This window comes from Vanessa tameamea, chromosome 9 (assembly GCF_037043105.1).
Source record: "Vanessa tameamea isolate UH-Manoa-2023 chromosome 9, ilVanTame1 primary haplotype, whole genome shotgun sequence".
NCBI classification, from domain to species: Eukaryota; Metazoa; Arthropoda; class Insecta; order Lepidoptera; family Nymphalidae; genus Vanessa; species Vanessa tameamea.
Genome location: NC_087317.1, coordinates 5,716,593 through 5,727,471, shown reverse-complemented (window position 1 = coordinate 5,727,471; position 10,879 = coordinate 5,716,593). Strand labels below are relative to the sequence as shown.

General features: G+C 30.3%; 1 protein-coding gene across 1 annotated transcript in view; it reads left to right on the top strand.

The window, feature by feature from the left end:
- Positions 1-7,028: 7,028 nt before the first annotated feature.
- Positions 7,029-10,879, top strand: part of LOC113395066 (uncharacterized) — a 57,547-nt gene continuing 53,696 nt past the window's right edge. The window contains exon 1 of the mRNA XM_026632609.2: positions 7,029-7,398. Coding sequence (XP_026488394.1) covers positions 7,368-7,398 — 31 coding nt within the window. The 5' untranslated portion in view covers positions 7,029-7,367. The remainder of the gene's footprint in view (positions 7,399-10,879) is intronic.

Genomic DNA, 10,879 nt, shown 5'->3' with positions numbered 1-10,879 from the left:
TAAAAACATATACGAATTTGTTCTTTATATAAGGATAGAATAATTAGTATGGTATAGACCCAATGTTTTTCATTTTTACATTAACAGCCTGTAAATTTCCCACTGCTGGGCTAAGGCCTCCTCTCCCTTTGAGGAGAAGGTTTTTGGAACATATTCCACTACTCTGAATACACATGTAGAATTTCGTTGAAATTATACACATGCAGGTTTACTTACGGTGTTTTCCTTCATCGCCGAACTGCTATTATTTTGGAAGATATACGCTCACGGCGCAATGAAACGAATAATTATTCACCTTCAGATGATTTTTTGAGAAAACTAGAGATCATAAAAGGAAGGTAAACATGATGTTTTGGCTAAGTTATCATGAGCATTGATGAACCTGGTCAACTTTGGAGCGCTGTAACAGCGTTTTAAATTGACCAAAATGAAAAATTTATAGAGCAACATTTTTAGAAAAACATGCTCTATAATTTTGTTCTGATCTCATTTTGTGCTAAAATGAACAGAAAAAGTCATTAAGCAAAAAAGGAAATTTTTGAGAAAAATATTTCACTTTTTTGCTTATAACTTTTTAGATTTTAAGTTTATGACTAAAAGTCACATAAACATAATTTTAGCCACAACGATTTTCTACAAATTATGTTTTCACAAATTTCCCGTACAATTAATAGTTTCGGAGATATAGTTAAAAATATGTTTCCACCACTTTATTTAAGATGGCGGGCGGGGGACAAGACGGCAACCCCACAAACTTGGGGTTAAGGTTGTATTGACACCCCCTACATGTCCCACAAATAAAATTGCGTCCTCTAGAAAATGTTCAGTTTGACTCGTAACATTTCAATGGACTACTACTCAAAGGAATGATTTACGTATAACGTAAGCTTATGTTGTCAGAATTAACTTTAAACTATGATAACTGGCCAGTAATAGACGAGGAATCTTAAGTGCTTTGACAAATATTAATAAGCGTTTTCGTTCTGGTGAGAATACATTACAATGACCACTTATAATCAGATGACCCACTTGCCAGTCAGCCTACTTATTATAAATTAATTAAAGTAGTAAGAAAATATGAAAATTTACATTTAAGTTGATATCCAATTATTCATCCGATGTACGGCAAATGTGCTGTAAATAAAATGTATTCCTTTAAAAGAAGAATATGGTAATATCCTAAAAACTCTCCATAATAACCATAATACAAAGTTATATGATACACCCTCAAGTATAATTACATTTTTAAAAGTAATGGAATAACTGCTTACATCTTGGCACATGACCAAATTATCTTGCAGGGGCACTTGTTCGCGTGTAACTTTGAAATTCTTATCTATGCACTAATTTCCCTTAGTTCAACTTTTTCATTTACCATTAATGAATATTATAAAGTCGTTATACTTTATTAATATCATTCGAAGAGCTTTTCATATAAGAATATACTTATGTATGATGTTAACTGTATTATAGATCAGTACAATTTATTTTAACTTTTAATAGTTTGATTGAATTGAATGGCTTAGTAATCCTATTAGCGTCCGTTCACGTTTTGATACATGGTTACCACAGCCTACTGATATGGACATATTTAGTAATATTTATATAATTATTCTATAGACAGAGATAGAACACAAATCTATATCGACGATCACGGCCTTAGTCCTGACTTAGCACCATCAATTATTGTTACTTTCACGTAGATAAAAAATTGTGTTTAAAATTCATCGAATGCTCGGTGTCATTTTTTTATGCGTATAGTAAGTAATTAACTTATCAAATTTAGGAAATTAAAAATATATATTTAAAACCCGACTGTATAACCATATTTTAAAATTGTATTTTTTGTAATCAGCCTGTGAAAAGTTGGAGCTAAATGTTCTATTTACTCGTTGTATAGAAAGACAGCCGCGCTGTCGAAAAGCTATAATTTACCCGTTCAGAACACGGCAAGCCACTGACAAATCTGCGCTTGTGTGTAGTGTACAAGACAGCCGCGCTTCGCGTTCAAAATACAACATAAATAACCCCTTTTAATACAAAAAAAAATCATATCCAATATTATATTAGTTTATACAATTGTATTCCATTATATTGTGACAAAATGCGAAATAATTTTACTCGGCTATTTTCCTTCTACGAGTGACAAATACATCATTCGCAATAAATAAGATTTTATCACATAATAACTATCAAAATTATAGTATCAGAATGCGGCGGCGTCAACGACTTTCCGTCCGGTCGAAGAGTGTCGTATAATTGGATTGTGTCTGTAGGAAGATTTGATAGCCGATAAAATGTCACTGTGGGAGAAAGATAGCTTTCTTGACGCTTCGCGATAAGTAATTCATATTATATATCGTTGTAAATTATTATTTATTGATAAATAATTAATATCGGGTATTTTAATTAAATACATTTTATAAATTAAACTTAACATATAATAATTCATAATCAAACATAGCTACTGTATAAATCATGACTCCGTGGAATTGCAATTCTGTTTCTTTGGGCGTAAAATGAACCAGCTCTCTTATCTCCAGAGGGAATACGACAAGGTGTTATTTTATTTGGTAATATTAAGAAAATAATGATTATCTTAATATTCTCTCTCAGTCAAGATCTATGCTATTTATTTTCCTGGAAGTCTTTATATTATTTCATTTGGTGAAAGTCCTAAACGTTATCTGGTAATGGTTCTACGAAATTGTACTCATGGGTCGTTCTTGGATGACGCTAATTTAATCGTTGTGTTTAAAAAAACAGATTCAAATTATGATAACCTTCAAAAATAATAATTGTAATTCTAGGTTCTTTACTTTTTAAGCAGTTTTACGACCATTACCGCATCAGCGCCCATCCCATCATCAGGGTTTGAAGGGATATAACTTAATTCCCAAGGTTGGCCGCACATTGGTAACGTAAGGAATGTTTAATATCGATGGGTTCTTCGTACAGAGAAGAAAGTGAAAAAAGTACATTTTGCAGGAGAGTCGTTTAAAGTTTGTATAACATATCTCAAAATATTATTATATGATTAATATCATAAATCATATCATAAATAATAAATCACTTCACCTCTTAGAAGAAATTAAGGAAAATATGCATAATAAAATTAATAAAAACGCGGATTTTTCGTTACTACCTTTAACTACTGTACTAAAATATATAAAATAACGATATTTGCTGTTTTTATTGAAATATTTTGATCAATGTCACCAATGTTAATCTGGTTATTTTTATATGGTTCGAACTTACAGCTAATTTTAATTTATGTATTTAAAAAAAAGATTTATCAAAAGTTAATTCGCGTGAAAGATCGTATGTGTATATTCAAATTTTGATGATTTATGCAATTGTTGAACATATTAAATAATATCGAAATTCAATACATGTATTTTGTCAATATATATAGATCCTTTGTTTTTCAATCGATTTTCTTCCATATGTTCGAATGAAAAATAATAAAAAATGGAAATAGATAAACTAAGTTAATATTTAAAGTTAACTAATGTTAGTTCATTGTAATGTTAATACATTAAAATTCGAACATTGTGATCACTATTTGAAATGTGGCTATATTTTTATGTTTATTATTGTAAATAATAAATACTATTGTGATAGTTTTGATTGTAAGTTAAAAATACATGATAATATAGCAGCAACGACTAGTACTTTCATCACGTAAATAATCGGGCAGAGCACATGCATCCGTGTTTCAAACAGTGCCTCAGCGACACGTGTAAAGAGGACGAATGCTGAAGTACGTCATTTACGTGTCTTTGATTATCAGATAAACCATTTGGCCAGTTCTTGAAATTGGATCTATAATCACGAAATATTTTTTGATTGAATTAATATATATGTACATTAAGCCTTAACCATTAAATACGTATGTGCTACATCCAAACTTTTACGAAGAACCTATCCATATCTCTTCCAACGCCAATTACGATGATCAATTGTGTGACCTCTTACCATAACATGGCTTATTTGCCCGTCCGCCTATTATTGTATAAAAAAAACATTAAAAAAGGTTTCAAGAATACGGAGGTAATAATTAAATTAGTAGAATAAACGTCCATCTATTGGATAGCTAAAGCAGCCGCGATCTTTGGTTAAAATAGTTCGATCCACTGGGCCATCTCTGGTGGCAATCGACCATTGCCTTGTCGATTCACGTTCTACGTTAACAATAAAACTATAGCAGAATAACTGAGAAAAATAATCAATTGAAATTTTATAAGACAGCACACTAAAAACTTTCAACACAAAATAACACATTAAATAATATTATAAATATTTTATTATTCAATTTATTACTTTGTACGTCCTTGAGGAGAAGTTTTAAAAATGTCATTGAATTAAGTAATCACTGAAGCCTCTGTTCTTCTTTCAAAAAGTAATTTAACCTATACAAATGGTAATGTTGATGGTAAACTTAAGATGTTTTTTAAACATGCTAGATGTATGCGTTTCGAAACATTAATTAAACTTAAGAGGAATCCGTTTTGTTGACAGCAACTGTCTGTCAACATGTTAGACGCTTGTTAAGTTTTCGACATTGATAATTATCTGATTCTGTTAAAACTTATTTCTATTAATTAATTTTGCTTTATGTATAGAACATTATTCTCCTCAGTTCCTTTCATCGTTTCGACTCAGATCTGAGGTATTTGTTTTAAAAGTATTGTTAAGAAATTATAAGATTCAATAGGAATCAATTTGTCTTCACGACGTGTTATTTATCAAAACATTTATTATAAATATAAATGGTTCAAAAATCAGCCGGAACATTGTAACCCAACAAAAGAGAAAGAATAAAAATAAATCTTTTAAAATTTCATACAAAATTTAATAATTAATGAAATATTTTCATTCTTCTGGAAGCGCTTGACTGTGAATCGAATAATTTCACTGTTGTATATTTAATTAATGCAAACGATTATGGGCTTGTTTTATCCAAAAATAAACTCGACCAAAGGCTTTCATAATAAAAAAACCTTTAAAAGGTTATGAGCAATATCCAAGTATAAGTTTGTTTTCTGAGAATAAGTTTGTTTACACTTCTTGTTTTCATTACTCTGTAAACTTATTAACACTATCGTAACTATCCCTACTAATAAAATAATAAAATAAAAAATAATTGATATGTTATTCAAATGACATAAGATCCACAATTTTCGATATTTAACAAAATACTGTATCCGATTTATTTTGTCTGTTTTCATCCGCGCGGGAGGGACGGGGCCAACTTGTATGCAAAATTATCATAATGATCAGTTGAGTATTTGAGACGTTTCACGTCTATACATAAACACATAAAGTCAGTTTTATATTTATATCTCCAAATACAGCTTCCTTTCTCCTTTCACATATCGAGCGTCAGTACAAAAATAACTAAACTTCTGCTCAGTTATATCGCACGTTTGGCTTTTTGGTAATACATGCGTGAGTATAGACAAAGTTTGCTAGGGGTTGAAAGTATGACGCATGAGGAATAAATTACTTTTACCCGTTTGTCGGTGTTTGTTGCCCTGTCAAAGTTCAACACCCTCAATCGTGGGACCGTTGTATCGTTCGGGGTGAGTAATAATATCACTACGAACAGTTTATCTTTGTTTTGCATACAGTTTTGTAGACTGTTGTTCGAGATTATTTTGTATGATGTTTATTTTACTTAATGATTTATTTACCTTGTCGGTTGTTATTAACCGTATTATGTAATTATATTAATTAAATGAGATAACCAAGTATAAACTGTAAGAGTCTGTAAATACACACCGCTGGGCCATGGCCTCCTATCCTTTTGAGGATGAGGATTGAAGCCTACACACCATGTATCGTCAATCTCCAATATCTGTTGTTGTGGTACACATGTGGTAGATATGTAGCAGATTTAAATCCGACATATTATACAGATTTCCTCACAATTGTTTTTCTTTGCCGTATGAGATGAATTTTAGACAGAAAATAGGCACAGTTGTGTTTGCCCTAGGTTGAACCAATGAAATTCTGTTAAAACTCACGTGTTCCTACTACTGGACCAATTGAAGGCATTCTTATTCAATTTCATATTTAAACATTAATTGAATTATGAAAAATATAATGATATTGTCATCACTACCAAAAGTGTGGGCAAAATTAGCTCAATCGAATGGGCGGATGTTGTATTTTGGCGGCGTTTGGTCCGCAAACAAAAACAAGTGAGGATGAACACCCATACTTAAAAGTTATTATGTACTTTAAAAATAAATCTTATGATCTATGCTATTTATATATCTATACATATATAACGTAATATTATATATTGTTAGATGTTCTTTGAAATTTTGAACAAGAAATTTATAAAATTAAAGAACTTTTCATCTTATTTTAATTTGTACAAAGTTATATAATATACATACGTATTATTGGCAGAGAATTTTAAAATAATATTTATACGTTAAATAAAGTTATATATACGGGGATGTTATGATATATTAAATTATTACAAAAATATATTGAAATTAATTTCGATTGTTATTAATTATAAAGTTTTGTTTGATGTCAAAGTTTCTGTTATTCGACCGAGTTTACATATTGTTCAAATGTCGTAAGGTTATAACATAAAAGCAAGCATGGAGTTTGCAAATTGGCTTTCAGTGGCTTAACTTTATCACTAGTTTATAATGTATTTACTGAACGCGTCACAACCACCCTTCCGACATGATGCCTATTTGTTGGGTAGCTTTATCAGCCACCGGATGCAGCCGCTACTCCGCAAACTAATTAATGTTCTCAATTCACACTACGTAGAAACATGTATTGTAATATCTATAACTAGAAAGACGGACGAGAGGAATCGCCGTTTTGATATTTTTTTATCAAAGAAAAATGGCTTATTTGAAACTTTTCACTTAACGATTCAACCTCTTTGCAAACTCGATCTCATTTTATCAATTGTCAAAGTTTAAAAACTTAATCCACTTAAGGACCCTTTCGGAGAGTTCGTACTGCGCATGACGTTAACCTAGCGGGAAAACCAAGGACATTCGGCGAACGGACCCACTGTGGGTAGAACGCCTCGCTCCATGCCATTCAATAATGGAATACGGACGCGTCCGGTGACTTGTAAACAACGCGTGAATGTCAACAGGATTTATTTATTCCAATATTAAACTATCGAGCGCGTTCTATCTGTGTTTAAATGGTTCAGACTTTTTATTTTTTTATGCTGTGTGCCAGTAATTATAAAAATGAAAATAAGAAAAAGACTTTATTGTGAGTTTTTTTTGTATCTGCTAAGTTTTTAACTTTGACAGAAGTGCTGGTGAAGTTTGAACGATATATATTATGTAAAGCGATCAGTGCACAAAAACAAGACAATGAAGTTTTTAACGCTCATAGCGTTATGCGGTAAGTGCCTTTACCTGTGAAATAGGAGGATAAAAAAAAGTAAAAACCTTTAGAAATATAATTTTTTACGTTCTACTTTAGCCGTGTTTTAAGAGAATTCGTAAGAACTGGCGTGTGAATTATTAATTAGCAAATTTTCTTCAAAGTGGTCCCTGTCTGGTAAAAATTTAAGTACTTTAATAAAACCGTTTTAAGTTATTAAGAATTGTTTTTACGTCTACTTGAATAAAAACTACAGAAACTAGTCATGATTGAAAAAAATATATAAATATATCTTTACAAGTATAAGTACGGTTATAAAATAAAAATGTTCATAAGCAATTATTTAAGTAGCATTTTTTAACTGTAGTTATAATCTTTTTTCTTTTTTTATTAAATGCATTATGCGGGCACTACAAAAATGGCAGACATTAAATAAATCTTCACTCTGTACCACTACGTAATATTAGTTCAGCACAAAGAATCTTATCTCGCGGCAAAAAGGGGTTTCCAAGCTATCATCAAAACACCGAAACGAAATGTCTATTCGAAGGAAATCTTTATTAATCACCAGGAAAAATATTATTAATGATTTGATATTTCTAAAGATATTAATACAAAATAACTGTTGTTATTACCTAAACCATTTGACGCGGTTGTGTGTATAAATATTAAAGTTATTTACGATGGACTTTGAGGAAGGGTGAGATATATTTCAATTATCTAATGGATAATAGTAATGGCGAGAAAAAGCCCCCGTAAGTCACCATTGCATACAAATCACTTAGATCACAGTTAGTGTCATGCCCTTATTTAAATATACAACAATGTTTATATAAATTTATTTTGTATATACAAAGGGATCCAAAAAGGTTTATTTATAATACAAAAAGGAAACTCAAAAAAAACAAAGGGCGTCGGAGTCTGTAGAGAAAGAGTAATTTATTATATGTATTGGTTATATTTTACTATTTAGTTTTAATTTAATGATATCAAATGACAAAGGCTATTTGTGTGAACCGTGTTCGTTATCTATATATAAAAATATTTATATTTATCTATGCGGAAATCACAAAGTTACGCGTATTTGAAATTATATCAGGAAAAATATTTGTAATGTATATTTTGAGATATACCTATCGTTCTATTAACACAATAGTTTCTAAATCGCTAATTTTGCTTTAGCGTGTTTGTTCGTCTTGGCTACAGTAATCTAAATCATTATTTCGGAGATATATACATTATCAAACAATATCCTTTAAATGATAATTTAATTGGGAATTGAAAGAAAGTAAAGCTATGCCTTGACCTGCGAGTTATATAATTGGTATTATATATTGGATAATACAGACGATAAAAAAGCGTGGATAATACTTGTTGACTTCCAGGTAGGATATATTACATACATATATAATTGTATTTAACTAACATGACTGTATTATTAAATGTTCAAAAAGAGTACTGCGTTTCTTGCCGGTTCTTCTCGGTAGAATCTACATTACGAACCGGTGGTAGCTTCACTTAATATAGTTTGTTAAATGACGATTCAAAAATGCTTGTAAAAGCCTACTTGAATAAAGTTGGTGTATTTTGATTTTGGAAATATTTAATAACTTTGATCTGTATTGTAATACTATTTAAATTACATGAATACTAATAAATATTTTAATATTGTGCTTTTGGCACTGCTTACCTATTAAAAACGATTTGATACCTATCAATTATGTTTGAAACAAATGTACTTGGTACTAGGGCTGCCCGATCTGGATAGGTACCAGTCATTTATTAAAAAAATCTACCGTCAAACATTAATACTTAGTATTGTCTATAGTTTGAAGGGTGAGTGAGCTAGTGTGACTAAGCGCACAATTATTATAAAATCTTAGCTCTCAAGGTTGGGTGCGCGTTGGCAATGAACGAAATGTTTGTTATTTAATACAACGCTAATGTCTATGATACTTTCTGCTCTTCTGTCTACTGATACTTTTTAAACTAATCCTTTTTAAAATACATGCAGTCACTGTATTTTAAGACTATGAAATGTATACATGATATGTTAGTGAAATTTATAAGACCGTCTATAAATAGAGACGGTAATAATTGATTAGGGTCGAATGGAACGAGAAAATCCCTTCCTCATAGTAAGCTATAATTTGTAATTCTGTACCCCGATCCAATAAGGTTGTCTAATTTAGTACACGCATAACACATGTGACCAATATTAACCTAACAAACCAACTATTGTTCATGAATCAGCTCGAATTTATCGATTAAGTGGGGTTTTTTAACAGAATTAATAATTTTGTTCCTCATAGTATTTTTTTTTTGTGTTTAATTTAATCGCAAGTTTTAATATAGACGTAAACTGTAACGTTAATTTCACAGGTGACTTTTGCTTTTGCTCTCATAATCACTTTTTAATTATAATTTTAATAGAATGTATTGATAAAATGTTTAATTGTAGATATTATGGATTTCAGATTCTACTGAGAAGAACGAGCTAAAATCTTAAGAGCTGGATATATGTCGATGTTATTACGATATATATAAGCCGAATGTACATTGATGTAGTATTTTTCAATGTACCGATGTCAATGAAAAAAACTCGTGATAGACGTAGGAGCAAAAAGCATACCTGTAATTACGTAATGTACTTTGTTTATTTATTTCCAATACATTTATAAATTTACATATGTATTAGAAATAAATAGACATAACAATACACACTTGCTATAAATTTGTAAATATACACTTAATTTTTAGAAAATATTTTCGATAACGATTGCCTGGAAAATTCATTCAAATTTTTTTTTCATTCAAATTCAGTTTCATGTAAATACATGAAACGGTTATTATTTATATCCATGTTAACTACTCGTTTCCACCAATTAGATTCAGTGTCTACATAACAAATTTCTTATTATTCTTGCACTCTCCTATAATATGTATTAAAAAAAAAAACGAAAGGAAAAACTATGTCGAATTAAAAGTTAATTTGTGATAAAAAACAACCTTACTGTACCGCCAAATAGCAATAATTAGTATCGCTGTTTCCCGGTTTGAAGGGTGGGTGTGTGTTACACACGTAATGTTTGTGTGTACAAATCACCATGCGCTCATCATGGTTTACCTTTAACGTGCAATCCATTAACATATGAATAATTTCTTGATACTATATAGAAATATAACAGTATTTGAGTAACTTTATTTAATCAATCTTCATCCTTATAACAGCAAGATTTTACTAGCAGTTGATGACATTGGATAAATTTAAAATAGAGAATAACCAATTAAAGTCCAAAAATAACTTTTGAATTAAAATGACATGACATGAGATATGTTCTTAATGCAACCAAAGGCATTACATATATAGTTGCTTTTTATCAAATGTCATGTATTTATGAATTGTGACATTTTTAATTAAAACGAAAGTGTTTGTCCACTGCACTCGCTAATGTGAGTCAGAGGAAAAACAAAGCTGCAATATTTTTCTAAAAATAGA